The 26356-nt window shown below is 41.8% G+C and overlaps 16 protein-coding genes and 1 non-coding gene across 17 annotated transcripts; 8 read left to right on the forward strand and 9 right to left on the reverse strand.

Moving 5' to 3' along the window:
- Positions 1-139: 139 nt before the first annotated feature.
- PHB2 (prohibitin subunit PHB2) lies at positions 140-1069 on the forward strand (the record flags this gene model as incomplete). The annotated part of the gene is made up of 1 exon (XM_003682651.1): positions 140-1069. One exon carries the CDS (start codon positions 140-142, stop codon positions 1067-1069), a length of 930 nt encoding a protein of 309 aa, XP_003682699.1.
- A 119-nt stretch (positions 1070-1188) lies between these two features.
- On the reverse strand, positions 1189-1524 carry BNS1 (Bns1p; the record flags this gene model as incomplete). Its single annotated transcript, XM_003682652.1, has 1 exon — positions 1189-1524. The coding sequence occupies one exon, from the start codon at positions 1522-1524 to the stop codon at positions 1189-1191; it is 336 nt and encodes a 111-aa protein (XP_003682700.1).
- Positions 1525-1800: 276 nt separating this feature from the next.
- Positions 1801-3231, forward strand: SMI1 (Smi1p; the record flags this gene model as incomplete). The annotated part of the gene is made up of 1 exon (XM_003682653.1): positions 1801-3231. One exon carries the CDS (start codon positions 1801-1803, stop codon positions 3229-3231), a length of 1431 nt encoding a protein of 476 aa, XP_003682701.1.
- A 121-nt stretch (positions 3232-3352) lies between these two features.
- On the reverse strand, positions 3353-4912 carry DIE2 (dolichyl-P-Glc:Glc(2)Man(9)GlcNAc(2)-PP-dolichol alpha-1,2- glucosyltransferase; the record flags this gene model as incomplete). Its single annotated transcript, XM_003682654.1, has 1 exon — positions 3353-4912. The coding sequence occupies one exon, from the start codon at positions 4910-4912 to the stop codon at positions 3353-3355; it is 1560 nt and encodes a 519-aa protein (XP_003682702.1).
- A 167-nt stretch (positions 4913-5079) lies between these two features.
- MTC6 (Mtc6p) lies at positions 5080-6612 on the forward strand (the record flags this gene model as incomplete). Its single annotated transcript, XM_003682655.1, has 1 exon — positions 5080-6612. One exon carries the CDS (start codon positions 5080-5082, stop codon positions 6610-6612), a length of 1533 nt encoding a protein of 510 aa, XP_003682703.1.
- A 55-nt stretch (positions 6613-6667) lies between these two features.
- Positions 6668-8269, reverse strand: PEX28 (Pex28p; the record flags this gene model as incomplete). Its single annotated transcript, XM_003682656.1, has 1 exon — positions 6668-8269. One exon carries the CDS (start codon positions 8267-8269, stop codon positions 6668-6670), a length of 1602 nt encoding a protein of 533 aa, XP_003682704.1.
- Positions 8270-9688: 1419 nt separating this feature from the next.
- Positions 9689-10234, reverse strand: TDEL0G01270 (uncharacterized protein; the record flags this gene model as incomplete). The annotated part of the gene is made up of 1 exon (XM_003682657.1): positions 9689-10234. One exon carries the CDS (start codon positions 10232-10234, stop codon positions 9689-9691), a length of 546 nt encoding a protein of 181 aa, XP_003682705.1.
- A 764-nt stretch (positions 10235-10998) lies between these two features.
- On the reverse strand, positions 10999-12976 carry AMA1 (Ama1p; the record flags this gene model as incomplete). Its single annotated transcript, XM_003682658.1, has 2 exons — positions 10999-11597; positions 11668-12976. The coding sequence occupies 2 exons, from the start codon at positions 12974-12976 to the stop codon at positions 10999-11001; spliced, it is 1908 nt and encodes a 635-aa protein (XP_003682706.1).
- A 686-nt stretch (positions 12977-13662) lies between these two features.
- Positions 13663-14985, forward strand: HSV2 (phosphatidylinositol-3,5-bisphosphate binding protein HSV2; the record flags this gene model as incomplete). Its single annotated transcript, XM_003682659.1, has 1 exon — positions 13663-14985. One exon carries the CDS (start codon positions 13663-13665, stop codon positions 14983-14985), a length of 1323 nt encoding a protein of 440 aa, XP_003682707.1.
- A 12-nt stretch (positions 14986-14997) lies between these two features.
- On the reverse strand, positions 14998-15765 carry PET54 (Pet54p; the record flags this gene model as incomplete). The annotated part of the gene is made up of 1 exon (XM_003682660.1): positions 14998-15765. The coding sequence occupies one exon, from the start codon at positions 15763-15765 to the stop codon at positions 14998-15000; it is 768 nt and encodes a 255-aa protein (XP_003682708.1).
- Positions 15766-16191: 426 nt separating this feature from the next.
- ARR3 (Arr3p) lies at positions 16192-17253 on the reverse strand (the record flags this gene model as incomplete). The annotated part of the gene is made up of 1 exon (XM_003682661.1): positions 16192-17253. One exon carries the CDS (start codon positions 17251-17253, stop codon positions 16192-16194), a length of 1062 nt encoding a protein of 353 aa, XP_003682709.1.
- A 928-nt stretch (positions 17254-18181) lies between these two features.
- TDEL0G01320 (uncharacterized protein) lies at positions 18182-19990 on the forward strand (the record flags this gene model as incomplete). Its single annotated transcript, XM_003682662.1, has 1 exon — positions 18182-19990. The coding sequence occupies one exon, from the start codon at positions 18182-18184 to the stop codon at positions 19988-19990; it is 1809 nt and encodes a 602-aa protein (XP_003682710.1).
- A 47-nt stretch (positions 19991-20037) lies between these two features.
- On the reverse strand, positions 20038-20589 carry IMP3 (snoRNA-binding rRNA-processing protein IMP3; the record flags this gene model as incomplete). The annotated part of the gene is made up of 1 exon (XM_003682663.1): positions 20038-20589. One exon carries the CDS (start codon positions 20587-20589, stop codon positions 20038-20040), a length of 552 nt encoding a protein of 183 aa, XP_003682711.1.
- Positions 20590-20813: 224 nt separating this feature from the next.
- On the forward strand, positions 20814-21458 carry MRPL6 (mitochondrial 54S ribosomal protein uL6m; the record flags this gene model as incomplete). Its single annotated transcript, XM_003682664.1, has 1 exon — positions 20814-21458. One exon carries the CDS (start codon positions 20814-20816, stop codon positions 21456-21458), a length of 645 nt encoding a protein of 214 aa, XP_003682712.1.
- A 162-nt stretch (positions 21459-21620) lies between these two features.
- On the forward strand, positions 21621-22436 carry MRPL9 (mitochondrial 54S ribosomal protein uL3m; the record flags this gene model as incomplete). The annotated part of the gene is made up of 1 exon (XM_003682665.1): positions 21621-22436. One exon carries the CDS (start codon positions 21621-21623, stop codon positions 22434-22436), a length of 816 nt encoding a protein of 271 aa, XP_003682713.1.
- Positions 22437-22539: 103 nt separating this feature from the next.
- CRM1 (exportin CRM1) lies at positions 22540-25809 on the reverse strand (the record flags this gene model as incomplete). Its single annotated transcript, XM_003682666.1, has 1 exon — positions 22540-25809. One exon carries the CDS (start codon positions 25807-25809, stop codon positions 22540-22542), a length of 3270 nt encoding a protein of 1089 aa, XP_003682714.1.
- A 460-nt stretch (positions 25810-26269) lies between these two features.
- On the forward strand, positions 26270-26340 carry TDEL0Gtrna5G. Its single transcript has one exon. It is a non-coding gene; the product is annotated as a tRNA-Gly (tRNA).
- Positions 26341-26356: the final 16 nt, after the last annotated feature.

The raw sequence follows: 26356 nt of genomic DNA on the forward strand, positions 1-26356 counted from the left end.
AAACTAACCATACTGAACTCTTTAGCTTTATTATGGTGACTATATCACGTGACTTTTTTACAAGAACCTTTAAAGGTGGCAAAGAACTTCAACTATAAGATGAATAACATTAAGAATTAAAGAGCAAGACTGAACAGCTATGAGTAGATCTGCTGGTGATTTCCAAAGGTTTGCTAGAGCATTCCAACAACAATTGTCAAAAGTTCAGGCGGGAGGACCTAACGGTGGTCCTCGTGGAAGTCCTGGCCGTGGTGCGTTTGCCGGTGCTGGTGGACTTATTCTACTAGGTGGTGCAGCTTTGTTCCTAAACTCTGCACTTTTTAACGTTGATGGTGGTCATAGAGCCATCGTCTACTCACGCATAGGTGGTGTCTCTTCGAGAATTTATAATGAAGGTACTCATGTTATCATCCCTTGGTTAGAAACTCCAGTAGTATATGATGTGAGAGCCAAACCACGTAATGTGGCTTCTTTAACTGGTACTAAGGATTTGCAGATGGTCAATATTACTTGTAGAGTGCTATCTCGCCCTAACGTGGAACAATTGCCCACCATTTACCGTACTTTGGGTCAGGATTACGGTGAAAGAGTTTTGCCATCTATTGTGAATGAAGTTTTGAAGGCTGTGGTTGCCCAATTCAACGCATCGCAACTGATTACGCAGAGAGAGAAGGTTTCACGCTTAATCCGTGAGAATTTAGTGCGTCGTGCCAGTAATTTCAGCATCTTACTAGATGACGTCTCCATCACCTATATGACCTTTTCTCCAGAGTTCACTAACGCCGTTGAGGCCAAGCAAATCGCACAACAGGACGCTCAAAGAGCAGCTTTTGTCGTGGACAAGGCCAGACAGGAGAAACAAGGAATGGTGGTCAAAGCACAGGGTGAAGCGAAATCTGCTGAACTTATCGGTGAGGCTATTAAGAAATCCAAGGACTACGTCGAGCTAAAAAGACTAGACACTGCAAGAGAGATCGCTCAAATTCTGGCCCGTTCTCCAAACAGAGTCATTCTTGACAACGAAGCACTACTATTGAACACAGTCGTCGACGCAAGATTCAAGAACTAAGATGATCATTCAACCTCCACTCCTGTGAATACAAATTTTTTTTCTCTCGCTATTCCCTATATATGTTTATGTGAAACATTCCATGGTATTAAACATTATCCTTTTCCAATATTCCCTTATCAATCATCCTCATCCTCATCCTCATCAGAGTTTTGTTGGTGTTTTGTAGCAAAATTCAACTTCGTGGGATTAGATTTAGCCACAAACAACTTGGCCTTGTGTTGAGTCAGTTTCTGTGAACAAGGCGAAAGAAGACTATCTGTGGGAGAAGCAAACTTGTGTCTAATCCTCAATTTCTGAACTTTGGCTACCCCATCACCACTACCACGTTTCTTACAAATCGCCCGGTGCAAAGAGCTTTTGGATCGCAACATTTCTAGTCGACTCTTCACCTGCTCATCGCCAGCTTGTAAAACCTTCTTTTCCATCGTATCCTTCATTGCTCCACCACTCATCACTGTTCAATTAATCTCGACCAGTATCAACCTTCTTTGTAGCTTGTAGATCAATGAATTTGTGCTTTTGGATCGTATTCTTCCAGCTTCTTGTTGACATTTATCCTATTTGAGTAAAGATATTGGTCTCGAGCGTTCTTGCGGACACTGCGAATTTTCCAAAATGAAATCTGAACAAAACAGGAGCAGGTTGAACGTTTAAGAGGCACCAAACAGACGATAAGGGACCTGTTTGGAGCTATTGAGGTTTATTAAAAGGTCTGTTATTATTGCAAGATGAACGTTTTCAAAAAAAAACTGAAAGAGCTTGTTTATTCGTTAAGTACTGAGGATCATTATGCTGAGTACGATCCAAACGCGGATCCAGGGTTCAACATGGGTCGTAGAGTAAACCAAGGGAACCCAGTGAGTGCTTCAAGGGTACATTTGAACAGTGTGGATGAGTTGGGAGATGAAGAGATGAATATTGGATTGGAAAATGGTAATCAGGAAATTAATATCGATGAATTTGAGAATACGGATAAGGAGGGGGTGTCAGAGGTTTTACTGGCATGGAGACATATTGATTCGTGGACAACAGAACACAATCCGGATTTGAATGCGACTTTAGGGGATCCTTGTACACATAATGATATCACACACGCAGAGGAAGATTTGGCTATCGCTTTCCCAGCAGCAGTCAGAGTCTCCTTGAGGATTCATGATGGACAAGAGGATCTTGAGTCTATGACTGGTGTCTCTGGGTTGATCTATGGGTTGCAATTGATGACTCTGGATCAGGTTGTTGAGATGACAGAGAAATGGAGAAGCGTCGCGAAGAATTTGAGTAGAATGCCTCAACCAGATGCAACGATGTCTCCTTCGACAACCAACTCTGCAGAAGAGGCTAAGAGAAGACAGTTCAAGTTACCACATATCCCAGAGCAGAAATCTCTACCTCCAAACGCGATACAGCCCGTTTACGCGCATCCAGCATGGATTCCACTGCTAACGGATAATGCAGGAAATCATGTCGGTGTTGATTTGGCACCAGGTCCAGAGGGCGAGTACGCGCAAGTGATAATCTTTGGCAGAGATTTTGACACCAAATATGTCGTCGCAAAGAACTGGGGGGATTTTCTATTGGATTTTGCCAACGACCTGGAAGCCGGTAACTGGTATTTGATCGACGATAATGATGATTATTTCTCTGGTGATGGTGAATTGGTCTTCAGAGATAAGAAATCGAATGGTCCAGTTCAGGACTACCTTGAGGTACTCAAAAAGAGAGCTTTGATCAAGTCCCAGGAATCAACCAAAAATTCAGAGAATGTCGAATCAGTGAGTCCTTTTAATACCAAAGACAAGACTCAGATAAGTAAAACTGTTCTGACAGATGATAATTCAACCGAGGAAGATATTATTACCACTAGAGATCTACCGGAGAGTGAACTGAATCAAAAGACAGAGGCGAAAGCCCCAGTCGAGGAACAAAAGTTAGTCAAGGAACAGGAAGATGCTGAGAAAGACAGAAAGATTGAAAAAATAAAGGAAGTTGCATCGTCTGTGGAGACTGGTAAGGCCAGCGAGGAACAAGTAAAATCTGACGAAAAAGGCGATTCAACCAGTACTAGCCAAGACAGATCAAATGCCGACGAGAGTGCTCAAAAAACAGATGATACCAAAGTTGAGTCTCTAAAGGAAGAATTTAAGAATGTTGAATTGTAAGCTCCGTTCAATTCCTTTTTATCATTATTGTTATATGTCCATATATATTGTACTCTTCGTTAAGCCGTTATGAAATCTATATAATAAATTAAATATAAGAAACCGTTTGTTTATATTCCTTTCACCAAATGATTCTCTGTAGGAACGATTCTGATGCCCAAGTAAATGGACGGGCCACGAATATGTAGAGAGTGATGATGTTAATACCCATAAACCACACGAATTCAAATGCTAGTCTTTGGGTAGATGCAATTGTGACAGGCTCTTCGCCTTCCTTTGATGGAACCAGTTCACCCAGAATTGGTTCTGCGCTACAAGTGACAAATATCCTCCAGAAGTAAAAAGGCAGAATATAGTAGCGAGGTTCAAAGAGTGGTGATGGGACGATGGTCAAGAAGGTGCAAATAATCAGCGCTGTCCAGGAAATGTGAGAAAGCTGTATGGGTAAATCGATGGGATCCTTAATTGGCAGCGGAGTCACTGGATCGAATTTCATCTCACTTGGCCTCAAGACTTCCATATAGACAAAAGTCGCAAAATGGTATACTGGTGCCATGAAAACGTACTTGATAAGCTTTCTCTGGTTCCCAATGAGCCTTTTGAAGAGATAAAAGGTGTAATGTCTGTTATCGGCCAGGAGGAATGGATGCACAACGGTGAAGAACCTTATCACCAACATGATCACTATGACTTCTAGTATTGTTCTCAACGGTTTCAAAAAGAATCTTGTTCTGTACAGTCTCAAAAAGTTACGGGAGAACCAAAGTGGTAGGCTGAAGAACGTTATGAAGGCAAAGCAATAGAAAAGTTGTACCAAATGAATTCCCACGGAATGGTTTGACTTATCACCCAAGGTTATGGATCTATTCCACGCAAGGTAAATGAAGAAAAGGACAAAGTTAAGCATATATGGTAGCACCGTGCCACCAAATTCGTCAACAGAATGAATAAAGAGCTTCAAATAATTATTAAAACTGTTGGTATTAAATTGCTTCTGAATCATAGCCCTTCTTTCCACCGCTATAAGCATAATGAATCCGGTCCATATGATGTTGGTCTGTCTGAAAGTGCAACTAATTGTGGCACAAATCGCACTAAGCCAAATGCTTGCTTTGGCACCGAATGGTTGAGTCAGCACAAACGTAAATGATTGTAGGATAAAAATTGTAGACCACACGTCAGTGTAGTATAAATAATAGAATGTGGAAAGTAGAGGGAAACACATTAGAGCTACAGGCCAGAATCCAATTGCATTGAATAGGAACAGCGGTCTTAAAACACAAACCGGTAGAACGACAATACCACCAATTAGGTTTACCAACCTAAACGCAGTCAGTGCCGTCCAGGAAGTGAAAGTAGAGGTGATTTTGTAGTTTAGCCAGCCAAGGACGTAGAGCCCCGGAGGGGTTGTTATCTTGGGATCCCAATGCGTCCAATGTCCACCAACATATTTTAAAGTCTGACCAACATGGAATTGCTCATCAATGAATGTATAGGGAACAACTTTGGTTGAAATATAATAGAAAGTGGTCAAATAGTAGATGACCAGCATAGGATATATTACTAAGTTTGCCAAAAAACCAGTGACAACCTCTCGCTGCAAAACTCTCTGGACACCAGGAGTGATCAATTGTGGAGGCCCATCCACCAGCTCTGATTCTGAGGGCTCTTGGCTGGACATCGGTGTTTATATGGCCGGCTTATCAGTTTGTTGGTGATAGTCATAATTGAAATTTTTCAACTCATCGTATCCTTATAGAAAACTAACTTTAATTGAAGAAACCACAGTAAGAGTTGAAACCGCTTTGAGCCCATTGTGCTGTATTTCGGAATCTTTGAAGGTATGAAATGACCAGCTTTGCAACGTTATTCTTTGTCTGGATGGCGTTGTTGCTGCGAATAGCTCATGCAAGTTTCGACATCCTGCCGTCCTTGAGTGGTCAAGAACAAATGGCCATACGATCACAACGAGACTTGATGTCGAATGTTACTATCGATCAGCTACCACTAGTGGGAGTGAATCTAAGAAATGTTATTTTTAATGACGAATCTGTAAATGACACAGAATCTCTCGAAGCATTCCAATCTTTGATGCAAAATGGTGTGCAAAGCTTCCGGCTAGATTTACAACAGAATGATAGTGTTTACAATCTGGCAAATACAGATATTGAGCTCGGAACTTTTTTACTGGCGTTTGAAAGCTTTGTGAATATGACAGACGACAATCTATCAGCCAATATTCTGACATTGCATTTGAATATCTCCAATGCAGCCCTATATGGAAACAGCAGTTCCAATGGCAGTGTGGTTCCGTCGTCTGGATCGGTTCCCAATATAACGTACACATTAGATCAGTCTATGGGTCGCCTGAGAATATATACGCCAGATGATCTACGAAATGACCAACTGGCGGGGGCTACCTATGACAACTCTGGCCTATCCAGTAGTGGCTGGCCCACACTGAACAATTTTCTCTACTCCAAGCGAAGAAGGGTAGTTATCACCGAGCTGTCAAATACCTTAAATTATTCAGAAACGCCATACATCTTCGACAGCTCAATACTACACTATGATGTGCGAAATAAGACTCTCGAAACACCAAATACGGTTGCTCAACTGATGAACATCTCCTCCATTAGTTGGAGGTACTTGGAAGCTGACTTCACACCTGCAGAGATTAGAGAGTATACAAACATGGGATTTTCTCCCATAATTGCAAATCAGTACTCCAAGGATAATTTCACCAGTATAGAGACTATACTGAATCATAGTGTAGTCTGGTCGTGGGATACAGACCAGCCCGTAACTACGCACACCGCAACTCCAAAGAATAGCGATTCTTTGGTAGCCTACAATTGTGCTGTTCTCAAGTACACAGTGTCCAACCATTCCGCTTTTTGGGAGGTCAACAACTGCTACGATAAGTATCAAGCACTTTGTCGATATACAGAGAGAGCCTATGAATGGGCGGTTACGGAAGCTTCGGACACCTATTTTGCCTTTGATCGTCGTTCCGAATCTCATTGTCCCGATGACTATAGGTTCGCACTACCGAGAACTCCACTTGAACAATTCTCGTTGATTATGCATCTTGCCAATACAACCTACCAAAACATTCAGATATGGGTTGATATGAACTCAATTGCTGTTAGTAACTGTTGGGTTACTGGTGGCCCTTACGCGACATGTCCTTATCAAAAAGTGGTCTCTCGAAGAAACTTTGTTACCATGTTGACTCCTGTCACGGTTTGCTGCTTCTTCATACTAGTTTTGGTCTCATACCTCAATCTTCTACGTGTACCGATCCACAGTAATAGGAAGAATTGGAAAAGGTTGTTGAACGAGGTGTCTAAATCGGAGCTCGATGGCGTTCCATCGTAACAAGCCAATTGTAACCATAACAAATCATGACTTTATGCATTTAATATTTAATAAGCTATTTCTTGTACTTATATGAAGGTTTAGGCGCAGGACTGGCGTATCTGAGGACTCTCCGAGCTAGCCTACGTCTCTTAAATGAGTCGTCCACAAGAAACTCCTCATCCATGCTGTACTTGAGACCTCTCTCTGTTGCCCATTTTTCAACATTGTAATCAACTTCCCATTTAGAATTCTCATCAAATGTCCACGTCTTTGGAGGATGGATTTCGTCCAAGCAAAATACTCCCGGAGGCGGTTGCTGCAACTTTCTGTATTTGTCCAAAGGATCAAACACCTGATTGGAATACTTATAAAACTCCCAATGGCGCGGCGTTATACCTTGTTGATATATCTCATAAACTTCAACAAATTTTGCTTCGGGAGGCTCATCAAGTACCAAACCATCGCTTTTCTTTGTTTTGGCGACCTCTTGTTTGGCATTCTGTTTGAATGGCCCGAGCATCTTCTTAACTTTTGGATGCGATTTAATCATACTATACCAAATCCAAAAGCTGAGTACCAGACTCCAATTGATAAACTTGGATACAATGCCTAAAAAGCAGAACCAGAATATATATTTGAGAAAGACCACAGTAGAGTACCGTTCATTTTTGAAACCAGCAGTACCATATACGAATTTTTCCAGCGATTCTGAAAATGCAACTGTTGCGGTAGTGGCACTTTGAATATCACGCAAATTTGCTACAAATTCAACTCCGTTGCTCAATGGATCTTCCAAAGAGGGCGAATCGCTATCGTTCGTCTGAGCTCCGTACGAATATTCCTGAATAGCACCCGGCGGATGCCAAGCTCTCCCTGTGCCACTATCTGTGATATCCTTCAACAGTGATCTTCCATAAACTTTCCTGACAGGATACAGAGTTCTTCTAAGTGGATGTCTTTGCATATATCCGGGGACCATGAGCCCAAAGGCGATGTATAGCAGTGGCATTGTGATCAAATTCATTGGATTATAGCAAATCATTGTGCAAAGAATCAACATGGTGACCGTTCCAGACGAATTTCTCCAAGTTAGCAAACGCACAACAGAATCTTGAAATTCAAAGACCTCTCCCATCTTCGGTGTCAATTTCTTCAGATTTTTTGTAAGAACGGTAGCAGACACAGTCTGAGACTTGCGTTTCTCTTCCTCTGATAATTCTCCAAAATGCTCTCTTTCGGGCAATCTGTCTGGTATCATCTTAGTGATAAGCTTCTCAACGAATAAATCCACAAAATGTTCTCTAGTCTTATTTTCAATCTTTACTGCAGTCTTCTCTACAGAATCCATAGTTGTTATATGGCTTTCTGCATCTATTTCCTGCCTAAAGTTTTCATCTTTCCAAAAATCATCTGAACTCTCTGTCGTATCTGCTATACTGGACGGCAAGGACCCATCTTTTTCTACTTTCAACCTCTCTATCGATGCATTGAACAATGAACTAGCTATGCCTTGTACTACCTCCATGTTAGGTATTTTCTTTGGATGTGAATTGACCCCAGCAGCACATGCTAACGCCGCAGTTGTGTCAGCAACCAAAAGTGAGTCCAGCACTTTATCGTACTTCTGCGAAAAGTACGTCTTCATCATATCTCGTTTACGTGGACTGTCGCTCATCTTGAGGTACAGCAGACTCGTAAAGAGCTTATTTAGCTATCTATGCGTTTGGCCCTTGAAAATGTGTTATAGTGAGCGAACTTCCCCTCGGGTCACTCCACTAGGAACTGACAAAGCATTTGCAAACAAAAGATATCTCGCTCCTATCATGAAAAAATCCCACTTCCTCCATTTTACACAGAACATATAAAGTACGTGTCACTTTCTTGATAGGTTACTTACTGCTCACGATTTGGGTTTCTTCAAGTATCGGAGAAACTTCTTAACAATTTTTGGTGAGAGAAAGACGACTTCTTGACAAATTTTAAGACTTGTGCCTATTTAAATGCTCACTGTAACGAATTGCATGCTGTACCGAAGTTGAAGCATCAATCATAAATTGTTTAATACCTGAGCATAATCCGATGTTAGTCCGGTACCATCGTTTAGATTTGAAAAAATAAGGTTATAGACCATTCCACAGTATGTATGCAAGCCGTAAATGCTTACCGAAAACTTGATATTAGATTAATGCAAAACCAAGTTTTATATAACCGCAGCTTGTTAGCAGCTTGTTAGCAGATTCTCACATACAGCTTCAATTCTACCAATAAAGTAAAACTTGATCTAAATTGGCGGATCTGAATTGAAGCCACTCAAGAAAAACCAAAATGCAGAATCCAAAAAGATGAATTCTAATACTTCTTTCATTGGAAATCTCTGTGGCTAATGAATAGCCAATAATTATTGTACCTTAAAGTTCCTAATTCATTGGCGCCTTTATCCTAAATTTAATTGCCTCACATATCTTGGGAATTCGAAACTCGTCGACATTTTGAATGTCATTTCAGTTTGTCAGACAAGCTACAACTATGGTTTATCGAATTGTGCAGGGTTTCTTCCTTATCTGATAACTTTCTTCCTTAAGTAATTTCCTGGTCGTATATCTATTATTAATACTACCTCAGACTTTCAATGTGGTCTTCTTTCCATCATGATATATCTTTGTTGCAACGCCAGCTGACAAACCGTATTTTTTATCCCATTCTTGTGGGAATTAATTGAATATAAAATCATAAATCTAACGAGCAGCAGTATGTTCTTCTTTGACGTTACAAGCGCCTTCAGGTGGCAAACCTAAATTGCCGTTCATAAGTGCGATGAGCAGCCGCTTTGAAGTCCAAATAATGGTATGATGATTCCTAATCTAAAACATTCTCTCTCTTCTTATCTTGACCTTCACTGAAAGGATATACACCTTTTGAGCCAGAAAACAGATAAGCTTCAATCATAACCGTATCTTGGCTTGTAGAAAGTGGAATGTATCTACAGCATTATCTCTTATCTTATCCAGGTATCTTCAATGATATGATAAGGCCTCTTCTTTCCCGCCAAGAACGTAACCACTGGCAACGAAAAGGGTAATAATACGGATGGTATCTATGCGTAATACTTAATCTGTGTATCCCCCTTCGGTGTGAAGAAGGTCACATATGAATGGCCAATGGAGTAGAAATGACCATCACAGTTAAGGCTATAGCCATTGATCGCAAGGTCTATATCAAGGCCCATGAAATTGCCTATTGAGGTCTGTCTAGTTCCCTCTATTATTTGTAACCTGTAATCGAAAAATGTACGCAAGCAACTTATATCGGTGGAACGTAACGTAAACTCATCTTCATAGACTGCTGACTGGGATTCAAAATGTAGATGTGCAGAGGCGAGGTTTATACAGTGGAGTATTGCCTGCCTCTCTTCTGGTGTAAAGTTTCGTCTAGTAGAAGGCATCATATTTATCCTTCCGATTGGTCCAGTCGTTACATTAAAATCTAAGTGCCCTAAGCTGTCTTCCAGACAATTTAGAAATGCTTCCGTGACGTTATTAGGTGCATGCTGCGGTACATACCTGATGCTGTAAGACTTAGCTATATTAACGATTAGTGCTAATAGAAAAAATATGTTGCGCAGGAACATGGCGTGGTTCATATATTTCAACAGCCGCCAAGGTACTCAGTCTAGATTGATGGACCTTCGAGATAATCTTGTTGAGCCAAAGTATCTTGCCCAATAACAATCATTGTTTCCAAATGAAACTTGGACCACAGTTTTTCTGCCGGGTAGAATTGACATAACATTAGTACGGATCACTACTATCACTACTACGAGGAGGCGACTTTTTCCGATTACTCAAAGTTGTTAATAACTCAACCCTCTAGATATTTGAGACTCTTTCTAGCTGGCGCTTGTCATACTCTCGTAGCTTGAATATCTGACATGTGTCATTGGTGCATGACTTCGGACGAATAGCTTATCGTCACCTTTAAGAGTCTAGTTGATTTTCCTAATTTAGTTTATCAGAATTTAAAGTAGAAAGACATTGTTACAGGCTCGAATACCGAACCCTGGATCAGCGTCGAGGTTTTTAGGAATTGATCATGAAAATCAAAACGAATCTATGTAGCTGGAGTAGCTCCACCTGATAGGATGGCAAAGAAGCTAGAGCATTGGTCGCTAAGATTTATGATCACTATAACAACTCGGATCATTGTGCAATTCTGCAAGTAATTATCAAGCAATCTGAAATTTGTAGGTTATAACGAACTCTCACTAGTTTATCACACTTCGGCAAGGAGAATTTAAAAGCTGATTTCAAAAGATGGTGAGCAAAGACATTAAATCATTAATTTGAACTTATTTAATTTAAAAACATGATATTAAACCGGAAAATTACATAATTTCATTTGAATATTTTATCTTATCATCTTATTGTGACCGCCTTCGATTCCCTCGACATATTCCATTATTTCGGACCCAAATAGGCCTGGTTCGTGGGCTTCGTTAATGACTTCCTCTTTGTCGTTCCATAAATCGTAAAATCTTATAGTTTCATCATTGGTGGCTACACAGATTGATGTGATATTTGGAGATGCTACTGCGCTAAGCACTCTTAATGGGGTTGGAGAGTGTACTTGCTTTAGCGGCGTGAGCTTTGGATATGAGTAAAGCGTAATGAGAATGGGATCGTCCAAGTCGCCAAACCCGAAAGTTGCAACGATTTGCTTGTACCTCGTCGACCATATGAGTGAAGTAACTTGCCCACAAGCTTCAATCTGATCCAGCAGAGTGCCTGTAGAAGTATGCCAAAATTTGATTGTTCTATCTTTGCTGCCGCCGCCTGTCGCCAGCAAAGACTTCGACCAGGGGCAGAAGGCAACAGCTTTCACAGCAGCGTTGTGTGGTAGGATAAACCTTAATTTTGGATCTTGGATCGAAGATACGTCCCAGAGTGTGCAAGAGTTGTCATTACCACCAATTGCCAGGAGAGTTTGATCTTCATTAAGCGAGATACCTGTGATGAATTGTTAGTACCCATTTTTGTGGAACTGTGTTAAAGGGTATTTTGTAGCGGCTGAACGTACCACAAACTTGCTGAGCTTGTGCTTGAAATTTTGACAAGCATTCTAATTTGTAGCCCTGATAATTATCACTGTACTGAAATTGTGATCTAGTGGGTGTGCCAAGTCTGCGGCTATCTTCAGACTTATCTTGGCTAGGATAGGTGGCTTCAAGCAAATGTAACGATTCCTTCACTATTAGGTAGCTTATATCACCACATTCTTCCCCAATCAACAGGCTACTGGTGATACCTTTCTGAAGCCATTGAACGCAGCTTATTCCTCTCAAAGTAGAAGATTGATACTCATACAAGGGAGTCAAGGAATCCTCTTCGCGATGGCGCTCTAGGCACACTTCTTGGTCAAACAGTAGTACGCGTCCCTGCTTGGTACCTATAACAAATAGCAGATTCTGGGGACAAAACGAAACGCAAGTAACAACATCATGCTTGCGATTCAGATAGTCATGGCTCAACACTGGTATGGCACCGTGCTTGTCTGACCACATATACACCGAGCAACCGAGCCCAACCATTACATTATCAGTATTTTTTGACCACGAGACCAGATTAGAATAAAAATCGTTCCTCAGACATGGAGCATCTAGTACTCTATACGGAATATGCGATTTCATTCTCCTAGCGGGTCTGTTTCCATCATCATTAGACACAAAAGAGAAACTCTGGTTCATTCTGGAGAAAGCAGATGTAGCCAAATATGCCATAACTTTACTTGGAGGCAAAGCCGTAGTCAAAGGGTCCACAGCCAGGTAATGGTGATGTTGGTCAACTGTATGGCGAGTCTTGTGAGGCCCATTACCGGCTTTATTATCGCATCTTGATCCTGGAGTAGTAAATTGAAGCACTCTTTGTGGTGATTGAAATCCCAAAGAGTCTGCTATATATTCTCTGTGCCTCTTATGTTCAAATGAAAGCTTCGGAGTGTCTGTTCCGCTTACCATCATAGACGTAAAAGCACTCGAGGATCCCTCCAAGACTCTAGAAGCTTCACTATCCCTAACTTCACCATTTATAGCCTCATAATGACCCGTCTGTCTCAAGTCATGAAAGAATCCGGGACTAGAAAGTCTCTCCGGAGAGGGAGACCTCCCTAAAAGTTCAGAATCGCGTACATTAAAGCTCTTCAGTGATGGAGAAGCCTTATAAGCACTCCCAGACGTTACATTCGGGATGAACCGATCCATGTCGACGCCAACAGCGGCAACGGCGCCTCCAAGAGCCAAACAGGGCCTCTTAGATTGGTAGGCCAGCCTTCTCTGTGCCAAAGCTTCATTTCCATTCGTGCAGGGTCTCTTACGGTCGCTGGTATACATATAATAGGCCTTTTCAACAGCTTTCTTTAGTTATATCGACTATATCTGTCCTTTCGGCACCTTTTTGTTTTCTAATAGCTAGCGAATGTCAGTAAATCGTTTCAAAGTTAGAATAATACTCAATAAATTTAAAACAAAGAGCGAATTCCACAGTCTTGATTGTGGGTCTATAGCAATGGGATGGTGGTCTCAGTGACCGGGCAGTTCTTGTAAATCTTGAACTATGTCTGTGTGGTACTAGGAGCGTGATAACGAGCTGTTTTTTATTATTCCACAAACTGGCACGGCGACAGAAAATCACAGCGAGCACAGAAAGGTGAATTAGATAGAAACACAATGCGCAGCATGCAGTGCGCGTGTGTGGTAGTTGCTGGTGTACCACTCGTATCAAGCATGGGTCAGTTACGATGCTTTGACTGGTCTCGTAGATCTTTATAAGCTTAGAAGATAGTGAAAAAGGGTGATAAAATTCCGCAATAAATTGCTCGACCTACGCGACCATCACCACATGCTGGGAAATCGGTGATAGTGCCGATAGCGAGGCCTAGTGGATTATAACAGGCAGTGTGACGCCCAATAAAGCTTAAGTCACGTGAGCTATACGGTTTAACCTAAAAGTGTATATTAACGAGTAATCAGGGCATTAAGCTTTAACAACACCTTTGAAGAGGACCAGGAGTGCTGCGATGAATGTCAGAAAAGCCATCGTGGAGTCACAGGCGGGACGGCCGGCACGGTTCTTGCAAGTAGCATTTAATCAGGATGATTCTTGCTTTAGTGGGGCCACAGAGGATGGATTCATGATCTACAACACTGATCCGCTGGCTTGCAAGCTTACGAAAAGGTTTCAAGAGGCTGACGAGAATGGTTTAAGTGGTGCTGGTGGTGGGATTGGCTACACGAGGATGCTTTACCGGACAAATTATACTGCACTCGTTGGTGGTGGTAAGAGACCTCGATACCCATTGAATAAGCTAGTAATATGGGATGACTTACAACAGCGAGAAAGTGTTATTTTGAAATTTATGTCTCCAATCAGGCAAGTTTTTTTGTCAAGAATACATATCGTTGTTGTGTTAGAATCTGCAGTTGAAGTTTTCCAGTTCAACACTACGCCCAAGAGGATATGCCCATCGCTGGAGATCTCGCCTTATGGGATTGTTGACTTCGTGGTGACACAAACACGTTACAGACGGGAATCGCAGGATTCGATGGTAAATGGAGCCTCAGATGCGGGTTCTAGCGGTGTAAATGGGATTTTAGCGTTCCCGTCTGCGAGAAGTGTAGGTCAAGTGCATATTGCTGACTTGGCAAGGTTGAAACGTAACAATCAGAACCCAGAGGGCACACAGCTGCTACCAACTTCGATTATCAAGGCACATAAGTCGCCAATTCGGTTCTTGCGGCTGAATCATCAGGGAACTATGGTAGCAACCTGTTCCGAACAAGGAACACTGATCCGGGTCTTTAGCGTCCATAACGGCTCATTGATCAAGGAGTTTAGACGAGGTTCGGATAGAGCCGATATCTATGAAATGTCTTTCAGCCCAAAAGGTACCAAGCTGGCAGTGGTATCCGATAAACAAACTTTGCATATCTTCCAAATCTCCACCACGAAGGAGGCTAATGAAGAGACAACTAAAAACAAGACTCACGCATTGAAGAATTTGGTTCCTTCGGGATGGAAACCAAAATATTTGGACTCCATATGGTCGATGTGTAGCGTGCATTTGAAGAACCCAATGCTCAGAGATGGTGATAGTGATGCCCGACTGCGGCGGGACAGGTGCAAGATCGGTTGGTGCAAATACACCGGGAACGATAACAGTAATGCTTACGATGAGGAAGATAGCATAGTGCTTGTATGGAGGATTAGTGGGATTTGGGAAAAATACGTGATGTTGGAGAAAGAGTCCAAACAGGTTTACACAGCTCAGGAGACTTTAAGACAAGATTCAAATGGATCAACCGCTTGGGAAATGGTCCGCGAGTCCTGGAGAGAGTTGTAAGCTTCTTATATACTAATGTAACGTCTCAACGAGCAATTTCCACTTGGGATCGTCATCGAAATAAACTCCGTGAAAGTTCCTTTTGAATTTCATGCAATCATTCCGATCATTAAATGCAACGTAGTACAGCGTCTTACCGATCGAGTCGTCCCAGTAGAGCTTGAAACAGTGCTTTATATCGTAAAACCAGAACCTGTCCATAAGGTTATGTGACCTCATCTCGGGCGGGAGGTTCCAAACTAGGGCTGATCGCTCTTCAATGGGTCGCACCCGTTGTTGCAATTGGGCTAGATCAAAAGTTTCTTGATCGAAAGGCCGTTTTTTTTTGTACTGTTCTGTATACATCCTGCTCGACTCGAAAGCCGCTTCTAAGTTCTCAACATAGTGAGAATAAACATGCTCACTCCTTTGGCCACTCGGCAGCGGCGTAAACTTAACACGAACTTTATGGATCCTTGCAAGCTGGGTGGCCTGGTAATATTCCTTAAGCAATTTTTCATCTTTAAAGAGTAAAACATAGTAATCTTTAAATTGGAAAAACCTCGGATCCCGACTTTTGATTAACTCGAATCCAACTGGCTCCTTGGTCCCACTACTCACTGCAAACGTCTTCTCTGGTAAGATCGACTGAAAATCCTCGATTTCCAACGAAGCATTATAACTTCTATATTTTAACGCTGTAGCACCGTTTGTCGCCCGCACGGATGGCTCCAACTTAGTTCCAACCACTTTCCCACCTTTCAAACGGTTTAAAACACTTCCAATCACCTTCGAAGACATTAAAGTGCGATCTATATGGGTAAGACACCCTCATCGAGCTTCAAACCCAGCTTAAGATCGGTATTACTTTTGACGTTCTCAATTTTACCCTGCCAAAATTTTCATTATATAAAACATTTCACCATAACATAATTATTCATCTTTTCTCACCACTTTCTAATGGAGTAAGCGCAATGATGGACGGGAAATCGGCGTCAAGAATAAGCTTTTGCTTACTTATAACGAACATGGTTCTTGCCTTTTACCAGAGCCATCCGGGCGCCGTTTCTCTTATACAGGTAAAGCTGCCATCGTTGTGTTTCATGTATTTTTTGGAACTATTTCTCATATGTTCATATGATTCCAATGCACGGTTTGTGAGTTCACAAGACGCGTATTCATCTTAGTCAAATTGTAGTACTTAGGTGTTAAATACCAACCTTCAGATCAATCCTCCTTGCAACCACAGAGTTCAGTCTTTCGATCATACCAGTTGGATTTGATAAATAATAAAACGTGCACAAATGCTAAGAGTACTGGAACTTCGACCAACGGTCCAATCGTGGCAGCCATCGCTTCCTTACTAGCTTCACCGTAGACACTTGCAGCCACTGCAATTGCGAGCTCAAAGTTATTGGAAGCAGCTGTAAAGCTCTGTACGACGGTTAGCTTGTATGGCACACAGAAATAGTAACAAAATGCCAGCACTGAGAAGAACATAAATGTGAAATACACCAACAGTGGCACAATAACCCTTAGGACCGTCTTGATGTTGGTAACGATTTCATGTCCCTGCATTGCAAACATTATGATAATAACGAACAGAAGCGCCAATAACGAGGTAGGAGCCAAAATCCTGATGAACTTCTTGTCATAAAATGTTGGTGATATTTTGTACAACACGAGCCTAGTAAAGACTGCACCACCTAGAGGGATGCCTAGAAACACTAGCACACTTTGAACAACTGGCCACATGCTTATCCCCATATGAGTTCCTCTCGAAAAGATCACAACAAACAGGTAGGAGAGTGGTCCATAAAGTCCAATTTGCAACATAGAGTTGATAGCAACGACGATTGCACAAAATTCTTCATCTCCACCCGCCAACCTGTTCCATACAAGTACCATTGCTATGCACCGAGCCGTTCCAACGAGCACAAGGCCGCTACGGTACTCCACCAGGTCAGGCAAGGTTGCCCACCCCAAAATGACCATTATCAGAGGTGCCACAAGCCAATTGATTATTACTGAGTATCCAATATCTTTCCAAACTTGTTTTGTAGCCATAACCTTGTGCAGCATTTCGTACCTAACCTTGCATAGAATTGGGTACATCATCCATATTAGTCCTACAGCCATAGGAATGTTAACATCTGCAAATTTCGATGAACCAAGTCTATCTTTTACTTCTGGAACATAGTACCCAAGAAGTACCCCGATTAACATAGATAGAAAAATCCATAATGTCAAAAACCTCTCAACAAAGCCCAGTTTCTCCACCGCAGTCATACCTCTTGAATTGAACGGTACACTTAACCTATAGGCCCATGGAATCAATTATACTTGCAGTAGAAAGAATTTATTAATTTAAACTATTCTACCATGATCATTAGGTATGGTTCAGCCGCATGAAAAATCTACCCAAAGTGCTGAGTAAGCAAGACAAGTTCAAAGATGTAAGTCATAACAGATGATTATGATGAATGAAATGTATCCATGATGGCACTTAGGATTGCATTGTGCATCATATAGAATTGTGAAATCCACCCTACTTGATGGTTTATGTAGCGCAAGCGAATAATTCATCTCCAAGCTAACATATTTTGTAAGTCAGCTATGATGTGTGTCCTATATGATCAAGAGGATCTTAACAAGCATCCTTATTCCAACCAACGAAACGATCTGAAATATAGGAAGTTAAGCTTGCTACCGCAATTGAAAGCCCTTTGTGAAGCTACGGTAAACCCGACTGTGAAGCCCACTTTGGAGCCCATTTAGAAGTGACAGACTACAATTTATTACAAGCAAACCGTTAGCGATGCTAGTGCCATAAATCACTCCATCATATCAGCTAGTGTTAGTTGCACAGCTCGATCTGTAGTCTACTTAGAAGAGTTCTGAGACGTGGAGTAAGCTCCAGAAATTCAACTATTCGGTTACAAGCTCAAACTCAATCCTCTTAAGTCAAGATCGAGTCTATTAACTCCCCAATTCTAAAACTTAAATGTTAATCAACTTTGTTTAGCGACGCGTATTTCGGTTTCCCAATTGGTAACAACTGCATCTCGAAGAGATTCGACGCGATTAAGTAGAATAAAATTCTAATTGTCACCGGATTACCACCACCTCTTATCGGATTACAACTTGTCAAGCGATTTGAACGTACTAGTGGTGGTCAATAGTACTAGAAAAGTGTTTTAAAGTTGTTCGAATCCAAATGGAGCCTACCACTTTGATGGAGCCTACCACTGTGATGAAGCGGTCATCGACCAGTTCAGGGTGTAGTGGTAGCGATAAATCGTGCAAAAAGCATTCTGATAGCAATGCTGTTACCGTTGGGGTTGCAGTAGCGATTCCAGTTGGTTGTGTGTTGATTCTATTTGCTGTTATACTGTGGATCGTCTATAGGAGGAATAAACGTGAGTCGCAGGACGATAACGACCCAGATTTCCAAGGTGATACCGAGTATTTGCCCACCAATGAGGGCAGGGAGTATCAATTGAGATCTGTAACCCAGGAAAAGGACGATGAAAGTTATTTGCCTCCAAATAACGGGCGCTTCAGTCGTAGAAGAGACACGGACCCATTTGTGCTTCCAGAGGATAACGGTTCATCTCTACGGGATTTTGCGCGTCAACTAAAGAATGAAGAGTATGGCCCATACCGTTTGGCGTCCAATACGAATTCCAGGGTCGCAAGTCAAGTTTCTTTACCTTTTGAGAAGAATGAGGTTAGAATTTCTCACAATGTTGGTTCCACGTTGAGTCCCTACACTTCAACGGATTTCAACTATACTCAGAGTGATAAGACACCGCCTAGTGAGTCTTGTTCTTCGTCAAATCCACCTTTGGAGCAGAGTCCTGTGAAAAGCACTGCAGGAGAGGTTACTAGGCAGTACGTTCAAGATCACAGCGGATTTGATGTTGAACATTCGCGAGCGGATACGACCGCTGATAGGTCGAACAGTGTTGATATGGGAAACGTACTAAATCAGCTTGACAGCTCGATCCGCGCAGAGTTGCAACAGCAATCCGATGACGACCATGTCATCGGCATTTCGCCTGCAGAAGAGGAAAATATACAACGGATGAAGAGTATCTACAAAGTGTACCTAGATCGGGATGGAACCGTGAAGCAACACCACATAGATGAGCCAGAGGACAAAAAGGAGGAAGAAGAAGACGAAACCGTGGAAGGACCCTCAGATCTCCATCTAAATGCACCTGCGGAGTCACATAGAGTAGCATCTTCCATCTACTCAGCTGCAATACCTCTGCAGTCATATCCGGAACAACAATATTATCCAGTTCAGGAACAAAATTCCCAATACTATCCAGTTCAGGACCAAAACTCTCAACACTTTCCAGTTCAGGACCAAAATTCCCAACACTACCCAGTTCAGGACCAAAACTCTCAGCAATACATGCCCCAACGGCAATTCCCGATGCAATATGCCCCACATGCGATGCCTTTCCCACAGCAACAACAATATGCCCATCCGCAGACATTGGAAAGTATCGGTGAATTACCGTCCCCTGCATACCTACCGTCATCTTCATCATCACATTCGCTGACTTCCTTTAGAGGCAAGTACAAGCAAGCACAATTTCAACCGGGTGTCATTAACGGTACCGCTGTGAATCCAATGGATCATCCAGAAATGTTCTATACCGGTAACAATGGCTCCTACCATTCTTTACAAAACTCTGGTCAGCCAGCTGCACCTCATCAACTGAGACAAAGTATCGTCATGACAGATCCCTCTCAATTGACTGGTGGTTTCAAATACAGACCTGCTGGATCCATCAGATCTGCCAGCGCCGCAAACACTCGTAGCAATACCATGACTAGTCACATGGATCCAATATATCAACAACAGCAGGCTTACAATTCGCGTGTAAGTGGACTGTTGAACGAAGAAGACGTTATGCAACCACCCGGCGTGGGCCAAATCTTACCACACTCCGGTGGCTCAGATGAGTTAAGAAGACAAATCGGTACTTCTCATAACTACAACGTGAGTTAAGTAACATTGTGTAAAATTATAGGACTGTACAGATACATATTAAACACTCAGGAAAAATCAAAATCATCGATTTGGTTTCTGTAGCGCAACACTGTCTTCTTGATCTTCGAGTTATCCGTCCAAGTAACGTAATCCTCCATGTTTCTGGTTACCAAATAGGCTGGATCCGTTATCAGGTTTGGTCCCACACGGACATGTCCTTGTTCTATGAATTTAACTGCATCCTGTATTGTTTCCGCCATCTTCAGACGGTGTAAAATCACGGGTAGTCTCCTCCTGCAAACAGCACTCACTGTTACCTTATTTTCCAGGTCAGAAATTTTGGATTTGGTCGCCAGAATACCCATGGCATACAGTTTCTCCAGCAGCAATTGTTCGTGCTTCACTCTGAAAGGATCTGTAGGCGGAAGAAGCGATAGTTTGTTTGCCAGACGACGTATGTCACCGCATATTCTATTATACTTGTGGTAATCCTCACGGTTCTGGATGTGGTATGTCCTCATGACCTGAGTGTCGCGATGACCTTGGTCCTGCTTCCAGTCCAAGAAATCAACCTTTTTCAGCAGTTTTTGCTCATGATACTTCAATTTTCTAACCATCTTGACTCCAAATACTGTTAGTGGTCTCCAATAACTGTATTACTACTCCTTATTGAGCACTTTTAACCAGGCGATGAGCTTACTTCATAGATTGAAATATTTCAATTGAAAAAAAAATCGTTACCGGATAGTGAAAATAGTTGAAATTTATTAAAAGTCAGGTTCATACAGTGAAAAAACCACTTGAAGCCATTGGATCGTGATAGTTGAGGCTGTTTGCAACGATGTCGCTTGGTTTAAAACGGTTCTTCTCTTTGACCGGTGCATTGAGGTCGCACATCGGTAGTGCAGCAGTGTATCTAACGCCTCAGACAAAGGTTAGTGTTCAACCGCTAATAGTCCCTAAAGTAATCCGTAAGGGCAACAAATCCATGTCTCTATCCAAAATTACTACTATTGAAGGCCCTAAGGGCCGTATCGAGATGGAGATCCCAGATTTTGTGAGTGTGAAACTGGAGGACGACAATGCCAAACTTACCGTATCCGTGGTGAACCCTGAGGAGAAAATGCAGAGATCCATGTGGGGTACCGTGAGGTCGCATCTAAATAATCACATCATTGGTGTCAACGAGGGCCATTTGGCTTCGCTGAAATTCGTAGGTACCGGTTACAGAGCACAATTGGAGCAGAATAACACGTTTGTCAACGTCAAAGTTGGCGCCTCCGTTATGCAGGGACTTACAATACCAGAAGGGATTACTGTAAAGTCTCCAGCGCCTACCTCTTTGCTGATCGAGGGCTGTAACAAGCAACAAGTTCTCCTATTCGCTGCAAATCTGCGGAAATTTCACCCCCCAGAGCCATACAAAGGTAAGGGAATCTATGTAAATAGCGAGACCATCAAATTGAAAGACAAGAAGATCAAATGAGCCTTGTAAATACTCGTCAAGCCAGCTTTATACTATATACTATCAAATTCACGTGACCTTTCACTGTTATTATGGTCAAATTCTTATAAGCTTGAAGAAAATTCAGCCAAAGACCGTCGATATTACAATATTTCTATAAACGTACCAGCAGCCCATTGTATCATGTCTAAATCATTGTGGCCTAATCTGTGCAAGTTGACGTTTGTAAGAAACTCTTCGACAAGGCCGGTTCTCATTGCTCCCAGTGTTGTAAATACTATAAACCTGGAAGCACCCAAGATCAACCATTGTCATGAACAAGCACAACTAAGAAGATGGCTACCACTACGTTGTGGAGCAATTTCGAAGAAGGAAGGTATGATGCCTTTTTTTGATGAGACTAATGGGAAAAGAGTAGCCGCAACTGTACTAAAATTGGATAATGTTGAAGTGATGATGCATAGAACTGTGGAAGAAAATGGATATATCGCTTGTCAAGTGGGATATGGGTCGAAGCATCCTGCAAAGGTGAGCAGACAACTCTTGGGACATTATGCCTCGAAATACGTAAATCCTAAGGAAGAAGTCAGTGAGTTTAGGATCAAGAATAATGCAGGTTTACTACCGCTAGGGACTCTCATAAAGCCATCATTCTTCAAAGCTGGACAATACGTCGACTTAAAATCTATAAGCAAGGGTAAAGGTTTTGCAGGTGTCATGAAAAAATACAACTTTAAAGGTTTGAAAGCTTCCCATGGTGTCTCTATTATGCACAGACATGGTGGTTCTTATGGTCAAAATCAGGACCCAGGTCGTATCTTGCCCGGGAAGAAAATGCCTGGTCATATGGGTAACAAAAACGTCACTATTCAAAACGTTCAAGTCTTGAAGGTCGATGACGAGAACGGAGTTATACTGGTTAAAGGCTCTGTAGCTGGTCCTAACGGCTCATTTGTGAAGATTCAGGATTCTATCAAGAAACCTCCAACCAATGCTTGATCTCTGTGACGGGGGATTTTCCTATATAACAATACTTGTACATATTTGATTCGTACTGACAAGATTCAATGGCATTCGATTTTGTAGCGTGCTGCGTTGGCGTTTAATCGTCGTCTAACTCGGATGGTTTTAACAAACCACCAACCTTAGCAGCTCTCTCCTTATCTAGTCTATTTTGCTCAACCAAGGCTTTTTCCTTTTCTTCAGCAAACAAATAATCGGTTGGGTCACCTCCAACTTCTTTGATTTGTACCAAGAAATCTCTTAATGTACCATTGAACTTGGATGGATCTTTGTATTGCTTAATCAACGCCGACAAAAAGTTGATAATTTGTTCCCTAGCCAGATGTGGGAATGCACTACCAAGCATGTTAGCTAGGTACTCATTCAGATATACTTGGTTCGAAGTGCCCTGAGGAGCATCACTTTCTGAGTAAATTGGTACAGCAATCTTATTTTCTTCCACGAGCGAAATCAATCTCATTAACAGCAGAGATTGCTTCGAGAAGCCAGATTTGTGATCAGAATCGGTCAACACGTAGAAGGTTTCACTAACAAAAGTGAAGTAGAAGTTTTCGAAGAATGCATTAGCAAAAGGTGTGCCGTTTAACTTCTCTATGTTTTTGATTAGATCGAGAGCAATTTGCAAACCATTGACCTCCACATCACGGTTGTTGTGCTTGAATGCCCAGCATAGTGAGTCCACAAACAACTTAAATGCGGCAGGTGGAAGCTCGAGGAGAGCGTTGAAGGATTTTTCATTGATCGCCTTTAATAGTTTGTAGAATTCGACACGATGTTCAGGGTATTCAGTGAAGTCCTTGTTGATCATGTTCAAAGTACATTCAAAAACACTTTGTAGAATTAGAATGACTCCCTGTGGGATCATATGACCCACTTTGTGGACGACTGTAGTCATACAGTTCAGGACTTCTGCGTCTCTGGCATCCGGTACATTATTCATGTAATCTTCTAGAACGGCGTTTAAAAGTGGCTCGACCAGAACTTTAACGACATCATCCAAGTTCCTTGATTTGGAAATGTATATCTCCACCAATTTTAGAATTTCCTTCTTAATCGTTCTCAAACCACGGACCTTAGGAGTCTTGGTTGCGATTAGGCCATCATTAGCCACTTGGACAGAAATCATGGAAGATACGGCTCTGTACAATTGAAGCATGTTGTAATATATGTGACCAAGTTGTGAGTAAAAATCTGCCCCCATTGATGTACAAACTGCGACGTTTGTTTTGATAATGTTTGCAATAATTTTGACGGTCTCTGAATCAAGCAAAAGGTCAGGATTAGCTGAAGATTGCTCAACAATGGCGTCCCAAGCCATATTTGGCAACTGCATTAGGTCACTTAATAACCTATCTCTCTCAGCCACATTTCTTTCTTCACTAACGATCAAACCACATGCCTTGTAGAAAGTATGAACTTGTTGCGGTTGTAGATCTGCTGTTGTCTCTTGAATATCCTTTATAATTGTTTGAATGAATGGCTCGCTCTCTCTGGGCTGTTGAATAACAAAGTGGTACTTGCACTTCTGCACAATCTTAATGAAGGTATCGCACGCCATGTCTTGGACACCTTCATGAGTTTCGTGCATGAACTCGAATAGTTTCAAGACGACTGTCCTCAAAAAGTTCCAATGAGCTTTCAAAAAACGAGGATATTGACCAACCACGTACATGATGTTAGACGCTACCACAGCCTTATTATCTTTGCCTCTCTTTTTCTCAGTTAGTGCCAAAAGATCCTTGATGACTGTAACAACGAATCGTTTTTCGGTCTCTTCACTCATTGTACCAGAGATCGAACCAATAGCCCAACACAGAGTGTTGATATTGTGCCAGGACCATTCTGAACCATCTATTTGTCTTGCTAATTTGCTAATCATGATCTCCTCCGTGTCTATAACGTCCAAGTGTGTCAAGTAGACTAAAACCTCTCTTTCGGATTTGTACAGCTGAATAGTGTCAGACTCTTTAACGAATTCTCTTACAATTTCACCTTCATCGTTCTCCACAATCAGAACTTCTTCTGGTCTCACCATGTTTTCGATGATAACCCATCTAAGTTGCGAACAAATTTCATCGTAAATGTGTTTCTTGAGAGGGAACCTCTTCAAAAACTCTGGGTTTAGAGCACCACTGTTACTCGTGATGGACTGAGATCCCATTGATAATTGCATTAGAGGATTCATCTCGTTATGAGGTAATTGCTGTACTTCAAGAAATAGTGCAGCAACCAAATTATGCCAATAGTCCAAAGTCGTCTTGAACAGCTCTCTTTCCTCTATCTTGGACAATTGAATTAGATACTGGTGAGAGTTGAGAAGTAAATCTCTTAAACTTCCGTCACTTGCAGATAAATCCTCCAAAAGGGTTCTGTGGCGCGTTAGGTATGTGGTCAAAAACATTGCAAAATCCTGTAAGAAAGATTGATCGGTGCCACTAGCAGTAGAGTAAGTTGCTCTCAAATCAGCGGTAACTGGGATCACGTTATTCGCAATCTGTTGCAAGCTGTTTTGGAAATATAACACTGTCTGGGTCTTGATCGCTGCATTGTCTTGGGGAATCTCCAAATTCGAAACTTCTGTCAAACATTTCAGCGTAATGGCCCTTGTTTCGGCAGACATCAGGAATTTGGTACTCAATAACTCTAGGATGTTGCTTTCATAGATGTAACGGTAAGGAATCCAATGTAGATATCTTAATAGGGACTCCAATGCAGCGACAATCAATGATGTGGAGGATCCCTGCTCAAGTACCTGGTAACACAATTTGAAAATTTGTTCGAATTCTTTAGACATGGAAGTCTTCAAATGCAATGACTTGGCCTGAGTCATTTGTTCGGCAGAAAAATCAAAGACTTCTTCAGATAACAGCTTCAAAATAATCATATTGTTTTCACACACATTAAGCGAAGAGTTCGAACTACCGATCAACTCCGGGATAAAGTCCGGCCAGTTCTGGGGCCACTCTTGCTTCAAGATCTGCACCAAAGTCAGATCAGACTTGTTTATTAAATTCTTCTGCGAGTGGAACAATGCATCGTCCTGACACATTGTGATGATCATACCGACGACAAAATTTCTAATACCCACTCTCTGTTCCTCTGGTAAAAGTTTCCATTTTGTAGTGATCAGTTTGTCCAAGATAGTCAACCCAATGAACTTACTTTGCGGATTGTTAGAGAATTGTAAGATTTTATCAGCCCTTTGCCACGCATCAGGATGCTCTTGAAACTTTGTCAAGATCTCTTGAGCCTGCTTTTGTTGCACACCCGACCCCTTGTAAAACGTATCGACAACCTGATCTAATACGGCAATATCCAAATCATTTGTGAAATCTAGCGGTGATTCCATTGTGCTTTGTCCCTAGCCTTTCTTTCACTTTCTATATGAACCACGTAATTATTCGCTTCTTTTCTCGCGATACACACGGTAAAGAGATGATGTAAAAAGTCAATTGATCCGTTCTGTGAAGCCCCAATGAGGTGTTGACTGTTCAACAAGTCAGAATAACGTGCTATCGATGGCTAGTCAAGGGTTTACAATGATAGCTATTTACTATCCCATCATCAGGGACTGGCCGTTTCTGAAAGCTTTGCACGCGCGGCTGGGTAACCCGTTTTGGTTGGAATTTGAAAAATTGGCCCAAAACATGGTGAATTGAGGAAGGAAAGACAACTACTTCATCATTCAGAATAGCACTACCAACTATAAACACAAAAATGCCAATAAATGCATTTTTTTCACTTCAAACCAAGTCCAATTCTGTGACTCTGTATCCCCTGAAAATATAATTTGTCCATCAAATAACTAAGCGCAAGTGGTTTAGTGGTAAAATCCAACGTTGCCATCGTTGGGCCCCCGGTTCGATTCCGGGCTTGCGCATCTTTTTTACTTTCCA

The sequence above is a fragment of the Torulaspora delbrueckii genome, chromosome 7 (genome assembly GCF_000243375.1).
Source record: "Torulaspora delbrueckii CBS 1146 chromosome 7, complete genome".
NCBI lineage: Eukaryota > Fungi > Ascomycota > Saccharomycetes > Saccharomycetales > Saccharomycetaceae > Torulaspora > Torulaspora delbrueckii.